Raw genomic sequence first — 22574 nt, 5'->3', positions numbered from 1 at the left:
GTGTGTGTGTGTGTGTGTGTGTGTGTGTGTGTGTGTGTGTGTGTGTGTGTGTGTGTGTGTGTGTGTGTGTGTGTGTGTGTGTGTGTGTGTGTGTGTGTGTGTGTGTGTGTTGTTTGTCAGTATAGCTTCAGAAACAGCCAGTGTTAAAATTTAGTGTTCCACATAAACCCAAAAATCCATCCACTCAGGCTTGGTGATGGCTAAGTTTGATCCACATAGATTTAAATCATCATCTACAGCTACATTGTTTGGAAATCTGGAGATGAGTCATATGCATTGTGTCTAAACTGACATTTATTCAACAGCACCAACCAGAAAGCGTGTGAATGTGTTCTCTGTTCATGAGGAAACTGATCTCTGTTGTTGTTGTTATGCTGTTATCGATTTCACCCTGTAATACTACTTTTTTTGTTTCTGACAAGCTGACACCAAAATCTGATATTCAGTGTTGATGAATTTAAGAAGCTGAAACCTTTTCTGCTATAAATACGTCATTATAGCTCTGCTTTAAATATCCTCATGCTGCTTCTTATCCATATTTAGCCTAGGACAAGAATAGTAACAATAGTTAAGACAAAAACATTCAATTTCTGTCTAGAAATGTAAAGTGTATGAAGAGGGATTTCTAGCCACGCGCATAGCTTGGCACAAGGGGTGATAATGCTGGTCGGTCTGTTGGTCTAAATGTCTACCCCTTTGGTCAGGGCTGAAATAGCTCTAATAATAAAAATTGGACAATTGGATTGATTGTGGTTACATACAAAGTCAATGCAAAGATACAAACTTGCGCCTGTTGCCACAAATGGAAGCATTTAAACATGCCTGCTTGAACACGAGAGTGGTGCAAATTCTGCATATTCAAGAGTTGAAATGTTTCTCTTCATGCAAGAAATTGGCACGATGGTGTCGTTATTTAAGCATCCTTTTGATTCATTTATTGCAATTAAATCAGAATTAGGCTGTTTGATTTGGGTTCTTATTGATTTCGTAGAGGCAGTCATCCAGATGCAGTTCCTGGAAAAGGTGAAATGCAATGTTACAAATCCAGACACAACAGCATTCGATTTTCTGACTTTCACAACAGGTACAAAGCAGCAATAGTGGTTATTTCCGTGATGGGTGATGGTGGAAAGAAATCTGAGGAAAGAAGAAAGAAACTCGTGTTTGGTGTGAACACAGCATTAAAAGGAACCTCAAACTGAACTATGCTGCAAAACAAATGTCCAATTACTAAAATTGTATAGTTTCTGCTCAGCTTTGCAGTCATGATAGACTTAACTACGCTTCCACTCTTGTACTCCAGGATTGTCGGTTTAAATGGAAGCTAACTATTGACACTGACAGTAAATATCGGGGGCAATTGTTCAATTTTCCTGTCAATCTACAGGAATTGTTTGCAGCTTCAAATCCTCTATAACAGCTGCAGAAATGCAGTTGGCATGCTGCTGCTTCCAAAGTCACTGACATGTGGAAGAAGAAAAACTGTGTGCTCATGTTTCCAAGCTTGGCCTGTCTCTGATATTTTATACACCATGGTACCGCAGGGAAAAGAGTCCAAACAGCAGTGAGGGCTGCTAGTTTGGGACATCACTGTCTTGTAGAGACGATTTATGGTTTAACTCTGAAAGGAATAACATTTCACAAAAGTGCCCTGAGAGTCAGTATCTCCTGCAGCCTTTAAGTCTCCCCCTGCCCAGACCTGACACTCTGACGCCTGTTTTATCTGGGACTGCATCCACTCCGGGACTCCTGATGATGAATTGTACACTGACCTGACCCTGTTCTTACCAACTATTTCATACATACACTCTGCCTCCGTGTCCCTCTGTGAACTAGTGAACCACTACACAACAGCTGTTTTGTTGCCGTCTTTGTATTTCTGCATTCCTGAGATGAGTGTCTCAACATCCCCTCTACACACACTCACTTATTTACAAAAACAATGTCCACACATAGCATGTATCACTTGATTGTACATACATTTAAAAGAATTGCATTCATATAGGCAAAAGTATTCAACCATGTACAGCTATATTTTTACATAATTTTCACCCATTATGCAGTAACGCACTCATTTTCCACACACACTGCCCACCAACCTCACTCCTCCCAGAGCATCTCCGCTTGAGATGGAGAGGCTACGGGAGTATTACAAAGACAATCCCTCATCAGCCCAGCAAGACAAAACCATCACTTGTCACCACAGAAGAAGAACACATGACCCAAAGACAGCCTCTCTCAGCTGGCTTCATTGTGTCTTTGCTGTGGGCCACATGTAATGTACAGTTTTAGCTGGCCATCTGCTGGTGACCCACCAAAACTGCATTTACTTTGAAAAGTCACAGGCTGCGGTTGAATGGTCCAAAAAACGCCCTCGTATGTCTTCCTAATTCTTTACAACTTAGGAAAAGACAACCGTGGTGCTCAGAGAATCCGACTTCACTTACACTCGCCTCTGTAATTATGCGACAGTGTATGTTATTGACATGTGACTGCCGTGATGAAACTACAGCGATCCGGTGGTGGATTATGAAAAGCGCATATTTCGCCCCATGCCTTTTTACCTTGATGTTTATTTCAGGCTCTATAAACGTGTACTACACAGTGGAAAATAGTATTACATTACCAACTTATTTTGCATTTATTATGTCTAATTATGTGAAGCACTTGGGGCATGTCATTTCCCTATTGTTAAGCACTGAGCAGTTGTGGCATTTATGTATGGAATGGTGTCGTACAAATTTTTTTTAATTATTTTTTATTATTCGTTGCTCACACTCACCCTCTGCTCACTCATATGTATCCACATGTATCCCAGAATATTAACCACACCATTATTTCAGAATCTCAGTTTCCTCTGTAAAGTTTATGAATGCACTTTTTAGTTTTCCTGCTTAAATCTCCCAATATATTTTGCTGCTGAAAGGGGGATTTATGATGTTTTTAATGAAATGTTTGAAACTTAATAATAATGCTATGTACTAGTGATGCACAGATCCTTTCTGACGCCATATGAATCCACTTGTACGCTCAAATCATCCGCCTGACCCATCTCTATGAATTATTTTCTCAGATAAAGAGACCCTCACCGGTATGGCTTCTATGTTATGGTTAATATTCTGATTATGAACGGCAGAATAGTTGTGCATCGCTGTAACTAGCACAAGGAATTGTTGGACAACATGATCTAATTTTCTTTGGTAAAGGATGGTGCAGTGTATCCGATGACAAAGGACATAAAAAAGAAATGATTAAGCACCTTTCTTTATCACTTAAAAAATTTACCGCTTTCGCTTCCATCATTTAAATACTTAAACTTAATAGTTATGGGAGCAAAGCACTGAGGAAACCACTGTGGCATTTTCAACAGGGTACACAATGTGGTGCTGCATATACCACACTAGCCGGGTGTTATTGAACTGTATAGCATATGAATGGACCTCGGTTGACTTTTGCTGCTTGTTGTTCTTATGGTTTTCTTTCTGTCTGTCCTTCAGTCTGAAGCCGCTGGACATCGAGTTCATGAAGAGACTCCATGACAAAGTCAACGTCATCCCTCTTATTGCAAAAGCCGACACTCTGACCCCGGAGGAGTGCCAGCTTTTTAAAAAACAGGTGTGTGTGTGTGTGTGTGTGTGTGTGTGTGTGTGTGTGTGTGTGTGTGTGTGTGTGTGTGTGTGTGTGTGTGTGTGTGTGTGTGTGTGTGTGTGTGTGTGTGTGTGTGTGTGTGTGTGTGTGTGTGTGTGTGTGTGTGTGTGTGTGTGTGTGTGTGTGTGTGTGTGTGTGTGTGTGTGTGTGTGTGTGTGTGTGTGTGTGTGTGTGTGTGTGTGTGTGTGTGTGTGTGTTATATATACAGCATATACATGTAAAGTTGTAGTAGACATTTTGGGAAGTATGCTTATGAGCTTTCCAGAGTTAGATGAGAAGATGTCACTTTTATTCCTGTGTGTCAAGTATAGAGCTAAGAGGCAATTAGCCTAGCTTAGCTTAATGATTGAAACCAGGTGAAAATAGTTAGCCTGACTTTTTCCAAAGTCCAAAAATCCAAAAGTCAAAAAAAAAAAAGTTAGCAGCATCTCTGTTTGTTGCAGGGTAACCAGCAGAGATGCTGCCTGGACATTAAAAGGATGGATAAACCCTAGTTCATCAGGGGGGGTTCTGGCACATAACTCCCTCTAAAACCAGAGCATGTTGTTTTTAATGTTTGTGTACATATCAAACAAATAAGATACAATATCTTTTTGGTAGGCATATTTAACTTCGGACAGAGCCAGGCTGCTTCATCCTTATTACCTTATAATTATTTATGCTAATCTAAGATAATCACGTCTTGGCTCTAGCTCCATACTTCAAGCATAGACATGAGATGTGGTATCAATCTAACTCCCAGAAAAACAAGCAAATATGAATGAGATTGTAAACCTCAGGGCGAAGTTTAAAGCATTTGTGATCTACATTTGAGATGTATGCAGGTCTGGTGTGGTATCTATAGAACTTTTATTCTGATCACTTTCTCTCTTCCTAAGATAATGAAAGAGATACAGGAGCACAAAATCAAAATTTATGAATTCCCGGACACAGAGGACGACGAGGACAACAAGCTCATCCGAAAGATTAAGGTAATGGACCACACACTCGTTAGTAATTAAAACTAAAACTTGATTTAAGGACCTCTGATTGATCTCAGCTAGAGCGGACAGCCAAAGGTCTGTCTGTCCTTCGGTCAGTATCCAACCCCTGCAGCTACCTTGGACCCATTTCTCCATGTCTGACAGCCTCCTTGCATAACTGACCATCAAGCTTTATAGACAAGTTCATTGAATAACTTTCACACGTGATTATCGTTCATGTAACTCCACCCCAGTGATCGCTGCCTCTGGCAATAACAAGCGTGGTACTACACATGGTAACAATTTTCACTCGCATCACGTTCATGTTGGCCTTCAGGGACACTGACATGAATACTTCACCCTGAAAATTATCATTTGTATATCAATTACTGAGAGTGTTGGCCTGAATTCATGAAGAAAACATTGTTTCTGTTGCAGAAAAACATAGAAAAGTCTTGATGAATTAAAGTAATACGGAGTCACGCTTAACAGCAGCAAAACTACATCAAAACAAACACACCTTGTGCAGTAGCTATAATCCAAGTCTTGTTCATCCAAAAAAATGTTAATCTGAGTCTAAAAACTACAGTTTGAATATTAAAATACCATTAGAAGACATGAGTATCCCAACCCAAAGATTCATGCAATTAACCCAATCAAACTGGGATGTCAAGTGTGGTCAGCTGCCACAGGAAGTGACTTACCAAACATTGAAGAACAAACGTGTATTTCAAACAGCTGTTTAAGTGCACCATCCACAAAGAGCTGGATGCAGCGTTTCATTTGCATTGACAGAAAGTTGTTTATCTTTCCACTCCAGGAGAAGATGCCACTGGCCGTGGTCGGCAGCAACGTTGTAATCGAGGTGAACGGCAAGAAAGTCAGAGGTCGTCAGTACCCATGGGGCGTGGCAGAAGGTAGGTCCACTCAGGTCCACTGCCAGAAAAGAAGGAAACGGCTTTCCCCAAAGTGGAAAATGGACCAGAAAAGAAGTGTGCACTTAGAAGTTCACAAGGGGCAAATGATTAAGCTTTTTATTTCATTTCTTTTTGGTCATTTTTAAAGACATTTACAATGTCAGTATGTCGCTGCACATTGGTCAGACAATGACAGATGTGAGAGAGATGCTGAGGCATGTTGGCGTTGGAAGGCTGATGAGTTTAACCGTGTCCAGCAGTCACAGTATTATCTCTTATCATGATGAATGAAGCATGGTTTTCCTGAGAGTGTGGTACACAGTTAATGTTCTCCACAGTGACCCCCCTGTATCCACTCAGTGTATTACCTACCAGATAATGCAAGACTTGTCAAAATGTATTCTGGACTGGAAACGAGCTGATCAACAAATGCAACCTGTCAAAGGAGCAAATATGTGTTTTACTGCCTCAATGCTCGTGAGCGTAATACTCTTGCTGGAGCTTTCTCGGTTTCGTCTTGAAATCAATATTGAGTTTGGTATAATTGTTTGAAAAGTCAAACGATCACGTTAATAAGGTAATGCCAGGCCAGCTTTCAATGCAAGCCGCAGCTATAGGGCTCGTTTTTGCCTTGTGTGTCCATGAAAACAAATAGTTAGCTGTGTGGCTATGTTTGCATAGAGTTACAAAAGAATCTAACTATCCCATGTTGTTCTGCTGAACACCTTATAAGTGTCAGTGGGGGCCGCCCTGATGGTTCTTGAGGTACCAGCTTGTAGCCTCCTCAGTTTTTTGTTTGTGTTGGGCATGGACATGAGGAGCAGACCTATAACATTGGCCAAAAGCCTCTGCAGTAGCTAAATAAGTGATTTTTGTGTTAAGAATGTTTGTGTTCCCATGGTCAAGGAAGAGCCTTCACAATTCAGAGGGATTCTTACTGTTATTGCCTTGGAATAAGTAGCATTCAACATGTTCCTAAAGATATTGTTACATTTTGACAAGCTTGAGGTTACCTGGCAGTAAATACATTGTTACCTTATACACCTACCTGTCTACCCCTCAACACAATCAAACTTGCACGCACACAGTCCCCTTGGTAGGGTTGGTCTTGACCCTGATGGGGATTATGGAAAAACCAGAGGATAGACCGTAGTGTATCATGGGATATGTTGTTTCAGTATGACAGCCAGCGCTGCCAGACCCAACTAGTGTCACCACTCGCCACAAAGAACTGCTGTTGCTCCTACTGATTTGTTAGTTTTCATTGATTTTAAAGTCCTCTGAAAGATGATATACTGTATCTATCTTTATATAAAGTATTATACCTTTGTTGCTCTGTGGTTGACCGTTTATCAGTCTTTCACTTTTTCATTCTTTCTTTTCTCTCTTGTTTTCTTTTTTTTCTTTGTCTATTCTTTTCCATGACTGACAGAGGGCATTTTTGGTAAACCAAACCATCTATCAATTTATTTCAGCCTCATTTTCTCCCCTCCTCCTCTTCCTACTCCGAGTGTTCCCCCCCAAACTCTCCATCCAGCCTTTCCCTCCACTTTTCTGTTGCTGTGCTGTCTCATCATTAGGCTGATGGTCAAACCAATGCTCTAATCAGACTTGGGCTGAATAGTTTTGTTTTTTAAATACGCCAGATTTTGGAAACATTTGAAAACAAAGAAGAATACAATGTGAACATATTATATTTAAAAAGAGAAAAGAACCAAATCATTCATGTATTCTCAGTGGAACGTTGGCCCCATTGCTCTTTTCTGACTCTTATCATACACCATGCTGAATGAACCTCTACAGCCAGCATTGTCCAAAGTAAGAAGACTACACTTTTTTAAGAAGATTCAAATGGCAATTTTTAATAGAATAAATCATTTAGATATTTTTGAAGAATAAATATCAGTGACTCAGTATAGCTGATGCCGCGGGGTTTATTCTTGAATGGGATAGTACTTTACACACCACACATTTTTGCACTGTGATATGGATTTGGTATGATAGTGTCCCAACTGCCTGCTTTTATTTGAACAAATACTTAAAGGAACAGCAGTGTACATCTCCTATGCTCCATGTTGTTGCCAGTCTATTGCTTGGTGGTTAAATTATTTGGCATAATTTTTCGGCCTCATTAATATATGAGCAAGGCTGGTATTATCAGCTTATTTCAGTTTATCACAGGTCATTTTGTAATGGCGTATATGTCAGCAGAAAACTTATTAGAAATAATTGTAGAGACATCCCAAAAATACCTATTGTAGTTTGGGGTCATTTTAAAACAGTATTGCCATTACAGCATCTGTCCACCAGAGATCACTGACAAGTTTTTAGAAAATATTGTAAGGGTCAAATGCTCAGTGTATATCATGGTCAAGAACAACAATGTTCTTTAGTTAATGTTAAAATGTTTTTAACTCTCAAAATACGGATGTGTTGAACTCTCATGTACATCTTTCTTTAGACCAACGTGTGTTACTATCTCACTCCATTAGTACTTTTTAAGATCTTCCTCAAATCTAAAGAATAGTCAAGCAATCTCTACTCTTTCTATCGTCAGTCATCATCATGTATGTTAGGAGTTACCATTGAGCAAGGGGCCTGTAATCAACCAGAAGGCCACATGAATGATTGTGTTTGTTGTCTATGTTTTTACCACATAATCTGATAGTCAACCCGTAAAACAACCTCACTGATTGTTTTAAAAGGATCATTTCAGTTTATTACAACCTGGGTCTTGTTTTTATAGCTTTGACTATTATTTCAATCTGTTACTCACAACAGTAATTACTGAGATGTGATGGGAACAGGGTGACATCCCTACAGCAAAATCTGAGAAGGGGAACAAACACGAGCAGTCAAGATCAGACAAGTTGTCAACAAGCCAACTTTTGATCAACCACTTAATTTGATTGTAAAACTGAAAGTGAGCGTATCTGTGGCAAGTGTAGTCCAACAGTTTGGGTGATAATTTTACCATTTGTCTTGATTTTCTCCTAAGAACATGTTGGCTAACCCGGGGGTTTGTGGAAAACTTGCCTGATGTCTGACTCTTGATGCTTCTTTCTCCATCAGACTTCTTTTTGATATTTTCACTGTGTTCCCAGTGCTCAGCAATTAACTCAGGGGGTATAATGTTAATATTACTAGTAAGAACCACAGACTGTATATAGATGATGTCACGTCTCCACTTCCTCCCACTGTACCAACATGAAGCCAAAATATCCCAGATATGGGCGGCCTCAGAGTCTGAGCACTAGTGATCTGGCATCATCGATGTCCCGCCCATACATCCCCACCCGACCAATCACAAGTCGTTTTTATAGCATCAAATAAATGATTAAATCAAGCTTTTCAGAAAAATGAACACTTGAACAAAGATCAGCTTAATAAAATCTACCTAAAATGACAAATGAAACCATCATTTCAGTACCATCCGCTAACGTTGAGGGGGCTGAACTCGTGACCTATTCTGCAGTCAGCCCCCAGGGGGGCGATCAAGATGCTTTGGCTTCCCCTTTGGGGAGCTGTCAAGCTTGTCCATCTTTATATACAGTCTATGGTAAGAACGATGGCCAAAACTACGAAAACAAGACAATGGTTGTAATTATCAGGAGATGTCCTGCAAAGTGCATTTGATGAGGTGTTCTCAGCTGGTTTAAAGGCTTCACATACTCACTTGCTGTCCCAGGTCTGATGCTGTGTATAGTCATGGAGAAAACTAGAGGCTGTTTGGTGCTGAAGCTACAGCTGCAATCGAAACATCACTCTAACGATGTGATTCCTTTCTTTGCTCCTATGGTATCCTATACTGTTGTACCGCTTCATTTCAGTCCTGTGTCACCACATGATTTAACTCACTGTCTTATGCTAGAGTTGAATTGGATGTGTTGGTGCAGGGTGAGAACGGTGTGCAGGCCTTGCTGTATCACTGGAACAAGGACTGGGATCAACCATCCTAACACATTGCTTATAGATTCATTATAGGTTCATGAGCAGTGAATGGGGATCAGGTATTTTCCAAAAAGGGCATGTAGCAACTCATTTAAAAGTCATCAAGTTAACATGGTTTGGTATCATGAATTCTCACTCATTAGCATATTGTTAATATAAGGCTTTTAACACAGAAACATGTTGTTGAAACAGTTGTGCGTTCTTGATTCATTAAACCAATGCAGTTCATCATCATGGCCAAAATACTGCTGCTAATAGATAAAGCGCTTAGGCTCAAAACACCTGATGGACTGAGAAAATGTTCCATTAAAGTCTATGATCGAGAAATAAAAACAAAAATAATTTATATTGTTTTAAAGAACCCGGAGTATGCATCAGGTATTTTCTGCCATTCATCAACAAATAAGATCTGTATACGACCTTTTTTTTCCCTGACCCTTGACCTCACTTAGCTCCTCCACTTATTCCCTCATTGAGACCTGCACCCCCTGCTGGCCATGCATAGATCCTCATATAACACTCCCTCCAACCACCGCACTCCCTCTACAAGCCCTGCGCTCTTTAGTCAGCCAGCTTGGACACATGCAGGTTATGGTGTTGATCCGGGCCAAATCTGGGCCAAACCTAGGCCGATCCTGGACTCGAACCGGGCGAGGTCTGAGCTGTAATAAACCCAGCTGCTCCAGACCCAGATTTAGCCCTCGCTGGGCGCAGACAGTAACTGAAAAACCATACCCCTCCCCCTCCGTCAGAGCTCCCTCCTCTAGAAGAGACAGAAGGTCATTGGCTGGCTTGGGATCTCAAGGGGCGGGACTGCTTAAGTTTCATCAATGGTAAGGTGTCCTCCTCATTCGCTCCCCTGATGATGATTGACTGCCAGTGGGGTGGAGGCTAACCATCAAGGAGCAGCATATTTGATGAAGAGGAGGCTGGAGATCCACCACAAACATCCTCAGCAGCAGTTTCATCTGCAGTCCTTTTCCAGAATCCCAGCTGACCGCGTAACCATGTCTTTGTTGTTAAGATGAAACCTCACAATCATCTAACTGTACCATGTTGAAATGAGACCAGTTCTGTGTACTGTTGTCTGACCAAGAACTCTTGTTTGTTCTGTGTGACGTCCCAACAATGGAAGGCTGTGATCAGATAGGAGGCTTTTTTATCCTCTTCTGTTGAACACAAAACTCAGCTGTGAGTTTCTATGACTATGTGCAATGTGAAAGGAACCCACAGAATTGTCACCAAACTTTGCAAAGTTGCACCAAAGCGTTTTAGGATCTTTCAGCTGGCCGCTCTGTACAGTCTCGCTGGTCTTGTCGATATTGTTTCCAGCAGAATCAGGCAGCTGTTCTCTGATAAACCCACTGAACACTTAGTGTCTGTCTGCTGTTTGCTGCTGAGCACAGTCAGCAACTTTGGGTGAACATAATGGAACAATTAGTAGCTAAAGAGACTGAGTTCTGAAGCTGCATTTATCAGGTAGACAGAAAGACGACTCCAAATGAATGCTTTGTTTGCTGTTGGAGGTTACTCATCTGAGACATTTTTGTCTGCAGCTCCAAAAAAAGTTTATTGTAGGCACAAGCTATTTTAAACCAACCTGATAAAAAACAGAATGAAAGCCATATGCTCATATTAAAACCGTCCTATGTGATCATGGCCCGAGGTCCTTCTGCCCTTTGTGCTCTGTTAATGTGCTACTACAACTCCTTGTACAGTCCGTCCTTATACTGTCACTTTAAAACTGGCTGCACCTTCGCTCAATATACCACTCCATTAATAACTGATGAATTAATGAACTGGACATACTGTGATATGTGTATGTTTCTACCATGAAGTCTCCGTAGAGATTAATTGCATTTTAACTGTCAATGTTTTCTAGGGCTGTCCTCATAACACTACTTTTTTTATACTTTTCAATTTACTCTGCTGGGACCGTATTACAGAAACGTCTTATCTTAAGTCTAAAGTTAAGATAGGAAGAGTCTAAGATAGGATTTCTCCCAATTTGGTATTTCAGAAGAACATCCTAGCTAATTTTAGGAAATCCTAAAAACTCATCCCAACATCGGTTACTGTCTTTTATGCCTGTTACCTAGCAACCAACTCTATCCTCTCATCTCACCAAGCGAAACAACCTTGTAATTTTTTTTTTTTTCAGTGAAACATAAAATAACACAGCAACAACAACAATGGGCATTTGTCTTTTGCACCACTGTGATACACCAACTGTGATGGCCCCATGTCACCAGGTCAGCCTCTCTAAAGCCGGTCGCAGTTGCTCCGATAACTGCAGAATGGTGGCCGGGGGTAGTCCGTCTACTAATGAGCTGTCATCAAATTAGGATCCACCTTAATACTCTTAGTGGATTAGTATTGCTGGTTAACATGCCATTGGTTGTGTAAAAGCAATAATAGAGCTAGATAACACTACAGTACCTGTTGGAAAAATTAAAGTTTGGACAGCTCAACAGTTATCCTAAAGTTAGGAGCGTTAATTTAAGAATTGGGTAGTTAGGATTCTAAGGAGGGATATGGACATCGGACTGGACTTCGAACCATCTCTGACGTGTTTTTTTTCCTAAATCAGGTCCTAAACCAAATTACCATGGTTGACTTATAGTTAAGATAGGAAGGATCTGCAAGTTAAGAAGTTTCTGTAATATGACCCCATATCTGTAAAACTGCACAATCGCCACAAAGAATTTAAATCTTACGTTTACCAGAGATGTGCTCAGAACTGTCTTGGAAAAAAGAATAAAAACTGACTTCAGAAATCTAAGTCGACTAAGAGCAAAATAACTAAAATAAATAATGGATAAGAGGGGGCAGCCCTAATGTGTTGTTTATTTTTTTTATCTGTTTTCTAAATAATCCCTGCTCTGTATATGTATATCATGTAAATAACAAACACTACTGATCTTACTCACTAAAAAAGTTTGTTTCCACTGGGACTGCCTCTCAGTGTGACTGTAGACAGACTCAGATACCATAGCCACAGATAGACTCCAGCGGTTGACAGTTATTTACCTAGAAAATGTGGTTAATTTACCCAGAGTTCATTGCAGTTATTTAGCACCTGAAAGACGGCTGTGAGGTTTGAGACTGTATTAGTTCCCCTCGAGACCAGATTAAGATTATTGTTGTTGTTACAAGGAGACGGGTTCATGTTTAGTAATTTTATTGTGTCTCTCTCCCTCCCTCTCTGTTTCCTCTCTCTCCCTGTGTGTTTCAGTGGAGAACGGGGAACACTGCGACTTCACTGTGCTGCGCAACATGCTGATCAGGTAAGACGGTTGTTCCGCTGAACATTTACTTCCCATACTTCCAAACAGTCCAGCTTGATCCTTACTCAGGAAGACCACTAGATTTCTTCTAATGGCCACATTAGTTTTCAGTCAATGCATTGTATTGTAGCAATAGTCAAAGTGTAATATGTGCACGGTTCATTTGTAGCTTTAGCTTATTCCCCTTATAAATAAATCAACAAGCTGCATCTTTCTTCTGGAGTTCTCTCTCCTATTTCATTGCTCTTCGTTTCTCCCATCCTGATTTGTTTTTCTCCCACTCTTCCATAGGACCCACATGCAGGATTTAAAGGATGTCACCAACAACGTCCACTATGAGAATTACCGCAGTAAGAAACTCGCTGCTGTCACCTGTAACGGAGTGGACAATTCCAAGACCAAGGGACAGCTCACTAAGTATGCCTAAACTGCTTCCCTCATTTTGCTGCAAAGAGAACAAACTACTTTAGATGTGGAACAACTTCAATGGCAGATGTTCTAACAGCTTTCCTTTAGTGCTGGGTTTTATTTAAGGTGAACAAAACAAATTAACCCCTGCCTTCGCTGTGGTCAGCAGGAGTCCCCTGGCACAGATGGAGGAGGAGCGCAGGGAGCACGTGATGAAAATGAAGAAGATGGAGGCAGAAATGGAGCAGGTCTTTGAAATGAAGGTTAAGGAGAAGAAGCAGAAACTGAAGGACTCAGAGGCTGAGGTGGGTCTGAGAATGTTTGTGTGTGATAGAGACATGAAAAGTTAGGTTTTAGAACGGACAAAACCTACACCTGAGCTGTAAAGTGCGTTTATACCATCCAAGGTGTACAACGTAATGCAATTAATTAGCATCTAAAGGTTAAACTCACCAGCAGTGCAACTCTCCACTGTGGCTTTTCACAAGACTGCATGTTGATATGCGGTATGTTCCATTGAAAGGCTTTGTAAACCACTGGTATATTTGCAAACACATCATATCCCCTAGGTACTGAAGCCTATTTGTGTCAATATCACATAGCCTCTGAAGCATTTAAATAAACATTGTATCATCATAAAGATTTTTATTTTAGTTGTATTAACTTCTGCAGTCTGCAAGTCAATGTGGATTTTTGTTTATGACCTGGCAGTATAACTAGATATCCATGAAGCGGATGTTTGTTTGCCACTTAAAATGAATGAACCGATATTAAATTGTAGGTAAAGACAAAACAGTGATGCTTAGTTAAAGAGCTTGGAGCTATGGTTATTTACGTAACAAGAAGAAATGTGGGAGAGGCCACTCTTTATCTTGAAATGGTAGTTTGACAGAAACAAACTCGTAACCATGCTCTTAACACAGAGTCAACTTATTATAATTTATACAAAACTGGAGCTTTAAACAGCATCTTAGTCTTCATCGGTGGGAGAAGTTTGATCAGTCATCATGGAAAATAATCATGGGCACACTCTGCGGCAACTGAACCCACTCCATCCTCAGATGAAGACAGTGAGATGTTGTGAACGCTCAGGAAAGGTTTAATTGTTTTGAATCTGCAAGAGAGAGAAAAGTGCAAGTATGAAAACAGAAACGAGATGTTTTTCCTGCGACAGAGGGAGTGGGAGAAGATGACAAAACCAAAAACTAGTAATATATATACAGTATACTAGTAAATGAGTAACTGAAGGTGACTGATGTTATTGAAGGGAACATACATCTGGAGAGTGAGTCTATCTAATGCTTTGACCCTCAGCTGGAGCGACGCCACGAACAGATGAAAAGGAACTTGGAGGCGCAGTACAAAGAGCTGGAGGAGAAGAGACGAGTGTATGAGGACGAGAAAGTCAACTGGGAGGCTCAGCAGAGAATCCTGGAGCAGCAGAAACTGGACGCCTCCAAGTCAGTAACGCTCGCACTTTTCAACAGATGACTAAGTAACCGGTTCATTTGTGAAGTCTGCAGTATATCTACAGATTGGTACACATGACAAAATGTCCTTTGACAGTTACTGTGAGGAAGATCTTTCTAAAAGAAGACATTAACTGTATATTGTTTCTTTTTTCGAACCTTTTTCATACATGGAATTCCAAAATTTGCTGCCTTCACTGACCTCTACAGTTACCAGTATGAAAAGCCTGTGAATATTCTCATTAGTCCAGGTCATCATTATGAAAAGCAACAGCATCTGAGGAGCTGTAGTTCCACGTAGAGTAGAGCACAAGCAAAACACACTGCTGTCTGAACTGCTCTTCACTTTGTGATGTATCAAGAGAAAATGCCTGCACTCTTGGGGTGTTACCATGGTTACCATATGATCTTTGATAACGTATATGTCAGTCATGCAGATCGCTTGTTACATCACTTACTCGACAGTTCACGATCAGCAGATGAATTTAATAGTAGTCCAACTTCTGAATTCATGCTGAAATCTAATATCTAATATAAAATCCTGTGCTCGGTCCAAAACCAAACGCTGATCTCCCTTTCCTGTAATCTTTCATGGCTGAGAGCGAGAAACTCAGTGCCTGTAAAGCCCAGTAATGATTTTTCCATGTTGTTGCACAAGATTGTGAAGTAATGTTCTCACTTTTCCTGTTTCCCACACAGGACGATGGAAAAGAACAAGAAGAAAGGAAAGATCTTTTGAAGAGACACGAACGGCTCCTTCAGTTTTACACAAACTCAATATTTTTCTTCATCCCCTCTGAAGTTCACACGTACCATGGCCCTCTGAACATACACACAGAAACTGATCTAACACTCAGCACATTCCACAACATTCCTCTGTTACATTTAACATCCGTCATGTGTGACATGGACGCCATTTCTCCACACACACACACAGACACACACACACACACAAATGAAAAACAGCCCAAATGCTTGTCTCTCTGCAGGTTTTACTGTATCCGTTGAAACCTTTTCATTTTCATGGGGGAATGCATGTTTTTGTGAAATTCTATTTTCCTATATTACCTGACAAAGAGGAGAAGCTCGAGTTCCTCTGAACTACAAGACAGAGTTAACACATGGCACGGACCATGATCAGCCATTTGTACACATGTAGTAGTTGTATGTTCTCTAGATATTCCACTAGATCTGCAGAAAGACATACTATCCCTCTCCTTGACGCTCTATATTTTATTGTTCTCAAAAACTACACAAGTGTATACACATTAAAAAGCTCAGTTATAAAGATCTCTTTGAGAGTGTGTTAAGAGAAGAGAGGGTGCATGTGAGGGAAGGTAACTGAAGCAGGTGGCAGCTGAGGACGCAAAAGTCGGGTGGAATTAAGGCCCGGTCACACCAGAAAGTGGCAGATTGAAATTAATCAGTGAGTCTTTTTGAAAAAAGGATTCCACACGGTGACGTAGTGAATACTTGTAGAGCCAGTCAAACTACTGTAACTGGCGTGCCAACTGCTAACACGCTGGCTCAACCTTTTGGCCTTCTTCCTATTCAGTAGTGAGCTGTTTACTGCTCCAATTTACTTTGCAGTAGATGAGGATAAGATGCAAATATTATCTGAAGCACTCAAGTTTGTGGTGTGTAGGTCTACAACCAAAGTGCAAAGAAAGCACAACCGAAAACACATTTTTATTTACACTCACAGATTATACTCAACGTTTTGTTCCTGGGAACCGTTTAACATTTCATCCTTTACATGTCCAGAGTCAGAAATGTTGGTGTGACTGGGCCTTTAAGCAGGATTTACAGAAGTGTGTGTATGAGCAGGTGTGTTGAATTAACGCTGTGTTTGAGGTCATAAATGCAGAAGGTGTGAGATGAGAATTGTGCGTAACAGCAGCCAGAATATTGTCATTGTGTTTCCTATTTAAATAGAAGACATCATGGAAAAGCCTCATTGGTGTCTACACTTTACAGGTCGCAGTGATTACAACGATGTTTTATATTGTGACGTAAGTGATGGATGTTGTCATAGATCTGAAGCCTGATGTCCAGCTTTTTGTGATAAGCTCTCTTTGTGTACAACCACCAAAGAGACAATCCATCACAAACTTGAAATATTCCTCGAAACCCTCCTTTCTCCCTGGACTCCCCGGAAAGATAACGGTTTGGAGAGGTTTTCCAGTTCAGCCATAGCTCTGTCTCCGACTTCACTTTCTAATATTATACGTAACTACTTCTTCACACAACCAAACATCACCCTTCTGCTATTCTCTCCATCAGAATCTGTAAAGTCCAGTTCCACGTCAGAAAGCCGCGTGCTGCGACACATTCAAACCTTTAATATACCTTTCTGAGAGTTTCCGTGTTTTATTTTCATATGATGATGATAATATTATTAATACTATATGTAAGGTTGAAGAACGACTCTTTAAATCCCTTGTAGTTTTCTTAAACGCCTCAGAGTAATCTGTTATTTTAGCATAGTTTTGACTGGCTGCAGTCTACATGATGCATTTAAAGCAAAATGGACGAACCTTACATCTGCAGCACATAAAATATTATCTGTATGGAGTTGTTCTTGATGGATAATGGATCATGCTTATGTTGTGTACATACTGAAGGCTGCGCAGTGGCCTTTTTTTCTTTTGTTGTTGTTTTTTCAGAACATTATATGCCAGGAATAACAACAGAACTTGTACTCAGAACAGAAGCTATTATGTAAAAGTTGTCTTAAGAATACACAAATACATTTCCATACATTTATACTCATATACTGTATACATCTATGCCAATGAGTACACTTTCTCAGGACCCCCCTGTTATGCTAGATTTTCTCTTTAAGTCCAGAGAAAAGCAATTATGTGGTCCTACAAGTTAAAAAAAAAAAAAAAAGAGAGAGAGAGAAGGGATATTTCTTTGAAATGCTTGTGAACCACTCACCCTTCCAATAACACCAAGTTATGATAGATATAAGTTTAGGTGGAATTTTTTTTTTTTTGTAATATTTTCTTTTTTTATATGTACACTGTTTACGGCTTCTTCCTTGTTTTGCCATGTGCTCTGTCTCTAACTGTACATGGTTAATATTAAAGTTAACATGGTTATGCTTTAACTCCCAACGTGTGCAAGTTTTCTTTTTAACAAATGAAATGAATCATTTCATATGGAGACCTATGGAAGGGGACAGACTACCCAGGACCCAAGAATGGGAGGGCCCTGGAAAGCTTGGAATTAAAAGGTTTTTTAGTTTGTAATTAGTATTTTCTAAATTAGAGTAATAACCTATATATTATAAATTGGTTGAGAGACTGAAATATGTTGTTCAAAATAAAGTGGAGGTTCCCTGAGGACCATACAAAAGGCCCAAAATGGTTTAGTCAGCCCATCACGATTAACTCGCAGTCAGTCTACTGACCACCGACTTCGTAATTTATTCACTCAAGAACCTAAAGTCTGGGTCCCAGAAGAGAAAAGTGAGAAAAAACAAACCAATGGAAAACAATTGTTCAATCATTTCTTTCAAAAGAAAGGTGGCTAGTTATTGGCAAACTCCTACTATGACAGCTAGCTAGCAGCTACCTAGCTAAGGTCAACACAGCTGCTATTGCTAGCTACCTAACCGTAACTTTTTAATATCTGAACACTTTAGGAGTTATTATCTAGTTAGTTACTATAAGAACACACTATTATTCTCTTAAACATGATACTTTAAGCAAACCTCATAACCTTAACTTCAGTAAGGTACTTGTGAGGGGCTGGAGTTTTGGTTTGTTGTGGGGGAGGGGCACGGAGACTGCTTATGTATATGGTCCAGTATTTGATGCTACACCCCTGCAAGTATCAGTATGTGCGCAGCTCATTAACCCATGGGTTTTGTTGCTACGACCAGTTATGGTGGCAAATGTTTGCTGTATATACTGAGTCAGTCCTCTGAACTCGTCCTTCTCCTCGACTGTCACTAGGAGCCACCATTAGACAGGTTTGTTTTAAAGGAGTCGTTTTGATATTTTGGGAAATCCACATATTTGCTTTTATGACAAGAGTGAGACGATGGAGACTCCGCTGGATGCCTGGCGTTTCTTAAAATGTCAACTAAAGATGATGCATGTCCTGTTCACTTTAAAGGGCCATGCTCAATCATTTTTTTATAAGTCCAAGTGTCCTGGTGATGTTCATGCTGGCTCGCTCATACTCATGGCTTACTGGGAGCCATGTTAAAGGTATTAGTAACCCCAAGTCAAAATGTCTGCTGATGATCAAAGGATGTTTCTTCACTTGCTATTTTTGTATATGAACAACAATGTGATGTGTTTTATGTATGCTGAAAATTTTGACAAGCGACCTGTCTTGATGAGTGTGATAATTACTGAGTGACAAAGGTTAAAGCATGACAAAGAAAGAAAGGACTGTGAAAAAAGGTGTGCAAAATGTAGGACACAAGACAGTTCATGTCCTGTCTGCAAACAATAGTTGATTATGCTTTCTTTTAACCATAAAAACATTTCCCCTCACATTAATGTTTTAGTTACCTAAAGTTAACCATACCTCGACCATAAGCATGGCAAATTTTAAAACACTTGAAAAAGATTGTGTTGTAGCTGCAGTCAGCCACTGACTTATCTATATCATCATTCATAAAATGACTAAGATACAACCCTAGTCATTACTCTACTCAGAAAAAAACACATAGCCAGCAATAAAGTTAATTGATTTATTAAAATAAATGAAAACAGGTTCGGAACAGGACTAATGCTTGCAGCGTTCTCAAAATCCGCTCAACTGATCAACTTCACACTGCACTTCCTTGGGTCCTCAGCAGCACACCAGCCAAGTGTGAACTCGATTGGATAAAAGTTTTTTTTAGATATGCGAAGGACAGTCGTACATACATACACAGACAGAGATTCCTTCCTTTATAGTTTGATACAAAGTTTATGTTTTATAGGCCTGCGAAACCAGGGATTGATGTTCAGTGCTGCAGCCCGCTGCCCTCCGTGTTGTGGAGCTGCTTGTAGACATTCAGAGCCCACGGGAAAGTTCCACTGTAGCAGATCTGTCTCCCTACGACAGTCTGGACTCTGCAAACATACAGAAGAGAAAACTCACTTCATACGCCAGGAAACATAATTCAATATAATGTCTCTGTGAGGATGACTGTCTGGAGGTCAGAGGTTCTCCATGTTTCTGTTCTTCCATCACCAGTCACAGATAAAACACAGACAAGAACGAGTCACAAACTTACACGAACGCCTGCTTGAGGCAGGAGCTGTGGGTCTTGGTGATGCTGGATACACGCTTTAACGGTAAACTGCGTGTGTAAACCTTGAAGCAGCAGTTTCCAGGTGCTATGTTGAGCTGCAGAGCTTTAGCTGTGAGGGAGGTGAATGGATAAAGTCAATACAAACATGTCTGTGAGTGAACTCTGAAGATGACGAGGCACAGACACACATCACTCACGCATGGCGTCGCAGCAGCAGGTGGAGAGCAGCAGCAGCCCCAGAGAGAAGCAGAGCGTCTTCATGATGCTGTCAGTGAACAGATGAGGAGGAGGAGGAGGAGGAGGAGGATGTTCTTCTTCTCCCTTTGCTGTGATCAAGTCTTCGCACTGGGTCGGGTATAAATTGTGGACCGTGTATGACGTCATGCTTTCCTAAATGAATCCTGCCATGAGACATCAGGGCAGAGTTCCCCCACACCTCTTCAGAACTTCCACTTTGAGAAATACTCAAACCACTGCTGCTGTTTCATTAGAGGGAGGAAGGAACTGTAACGGGACAGGCCACGGTTTGGTTGTGAAGATTGAAATCATCTCTCCGACCACAGAAAACAGAACACTCTTCTCAGAATTGGTGTATTTTTATTTGGTGAAAAAATTAACATAAGAACTCAAGTTCATCATACACTTGTGTATATGCCTTCAACAAAAGATATTATTATTATACTCAACATTTTGTTAGTTTCTCAGTTTACTCGTGGGATGATTTTGACATTTCATCCTTTACATTTCCAGAAGCAGATGGCAGCGAATGCTTCAATCAAAGATGCATTCAGAATTCCCAGAAAGGCTGATCAAAACATTTAAAACTAGAGACCACCTTATGTTGGGATGACACCAGCCGCAACGCCAAATCGGGCTAGGGGCTTACGGTGGCCGGGTGTACAGTGGGCGGGCAATGTCCCCCTTCCTACTTTCTACCTCCCACTTCCAGTCCCTTGCTCGGATCATATCTATTTTAAAAACTCAACTTTCATTGTGATCTCAAAGTTCCATGACTCTTGCAACGCTATACCAGTGAAAAAAATCAGTTTTTGTCTAATTTAATTTCGAAAATGTATTTGGGAATATGTCACTATATAGTATATCACTAATTACACTATAACTAGTTATCCACTGACATGACAAGGGCCTTCAGGTGTAGCCCGATTTATGACTTGATCTTTAGGCCCCATTAGAGGGGATCTGTGTCAAAATCTAGTTCAAGTTCCCTTCACTATCTCAGCTTAGTGCTGATAGTTTTTAAAGGTTGCATACTCATATATTAATGCATTTAATCAAATGTCCCACAGAAAGGGGGGGGGCGATGTTCTAGAGAATAAAGCATAGACATACTGTACACATCGCACAGAGAGCAGGAGGAATGTGGTGTAAAGACCGGCCCAGCAGCTTATTTTTGCCCTGGCTCCTCAGAGCAGGTTGATCCGGGTGGTTTCCACCAGCAAAAGAAAACAGGATCAGAGAAGAAGAAGTAAGAGGATTTTTAAATAATACGTACAAAACTCCCAGCAAAGCTGCCAAGGTTCTCACCCAAACCTAGCCCTCGCCCCCAAATTCATCCAGCTGGCTCCTGGTCAAGTCCTGCATCACATACAAAATCCTCCTCCTGACCTACAAATCCCTCTATTCCCGTGCCCCATTGATCTGAACTCCTCCACCAACATACCCCCTCCCACAGTCCAAAGACATGCAGGTGTTAGGTTAATTGATGACTCTAAATTGCCCGTAGGTGTGAATGTGAGTGTGAATGGTTGTCTGTCTCTGTTCGTCTCTATGTGCCCTGTGATAGACTGGCGTCCTGTCCAGGGTGGACCCCGCCTCACGCCGATGTCGGCTGGGATCGGCTCCAGCCCCCCACTACCTGATAGGGATAAGCGGTTGAAGATGGAGCGGTTGAAGATGGATGGATGGATGGCAACAAGTAGGCTGCTCTACTTGTTTATAGCCCCAGTGGTTTTGGTTTAAGTTGCCCTGGTTTTCAGGAATGGGCTCCTGAGATTTCTGTCACATTGATAACGTGGCAGACATTGGGAAGTATATTCCCACAAACAATGTCCTCTTCACTGTCAAAGGTCTTCATCAGAATTATTATATAATCAAGAAGCAATCCCAAGATTTGGAATTTCAAAATCGATATCTCAGAGTTTGCCACGTTAAACCAAGACTGTCTCCTTTTTCCTGTAATTCACAAAAGTCAAAGTTCAGGGTTTCATTAGAAGAAATGTTTTAATCAGAGGGCTGTGGAGTTATAAATACAAACAGAAAATACCAACCACTGAATAATGTTGGTTTCTGCCTTCTTCATCACTAGTTTGCCATGAGTCAGTTCCCCCCTTCTTGCAAATCTGTGATTGAGATGACATGATTGTTCACAAGATCTTATCGCACCTATTTTCAGTCAGGTTTAGCAAAGCATCTGTGACCTATTTAGACCACTAATGCACGCATTTGCAACACCATCAATTTACCCATGATCATTATCTGCAACAGATTTGCATCATGCTGTCATTGGGCTGCCAGTGTAATGCACTGAGCTTTTTTATATCACATAATTACTTCCTAGATAAAAAAAAAAAAACATGTGCTTCACTTAAACTACTGATATGTGGATATACTAAAGTAAAACTAAAACTAGGCTTTGACAAGATATAAGT

General features: G+C 40.6%; 2 protein-coding genes across 3 annotated transcripts in view; one reads left to right on the top strand and one right to left on the bottom strand.

Annotated features, from left to right (window-relative positions):
- LOC310949917 (septin-7-like) overlaps window positions 1-17751 on the top strand; it is a 49770-nt gene extending 32019 nt beyond the window's left edge. The window contains exons 6-13 of one of the 2 annotated variants that reach the window (XM_083917531.1): window positions 3498-3615; window positions 4527-4619; window positions 5431-5527; window positions 12714-12765; window positions 13057-13182; window positions 13343-13478; window positions 14488-14633; window positions 15342-17751. In XM_083917531.1, coding sequence (XP_083773657.1) covers window positions 3498-3615; window positions 4527-4619; window positions 5431-5527; window positions 12714-12765; window positions 13057-13182; window positions 13343-13478; window positions 14488-14633; window positions 15342-15381 — 808 coding nt within the window. In that variant the 3' untranslated portion in view covers window positions 15382-17751. Of the gene's footprint in view, window positions 1-3497; window positions 3616-4526; window positions 4620-5430; window positions 5528-12713; window positions 12766-13056; window positions 13183-13339; window positions 13479-14487; window positions 14634-15341 lie in introns of both variants that reach the window. The other variant, XM_083917530.1, reaches the window with a different exon arrangement.
- A 1863-nt stretch (window positions 17752-19614) lies between these two features.
- Window positions 19615-20289, bottom strand: LOC310949465 (C-C motif chemokine 4-like; the record flags this gene model as incomplete). The annotated part of the gene is made up of 3 exons (XM_083916939.1): window positions 19615-19723; window positions 19888-20014; window positions 20103-20289. 3 exons carry the CDS (start codon window positions 20287-20289, stop codon window positions 19615-19617), a joined length of 423 nt encoding a protein of 140 aa, XP_083773065.1.
- Window positions 20290-22574: the final 2285 nt, after the last annotated feature.

This window comes from Echiichthys vipera (assembly GCF_963691815.1).
Source record: "Echiichthys vipera genome assembly, chromosome: 7".
Lineage (NCBI taxonomy): Eukaryota > Metazoa > Chordata > Actinopteri > Perciformes > Trachinidae > Echiichthys > Echiichthys vipera.
The sequence above is the reverse complement of the archived record's forward strand: the minus strand, read 5'-3'. Positions and strand labels throughout refer to the sequence as shown.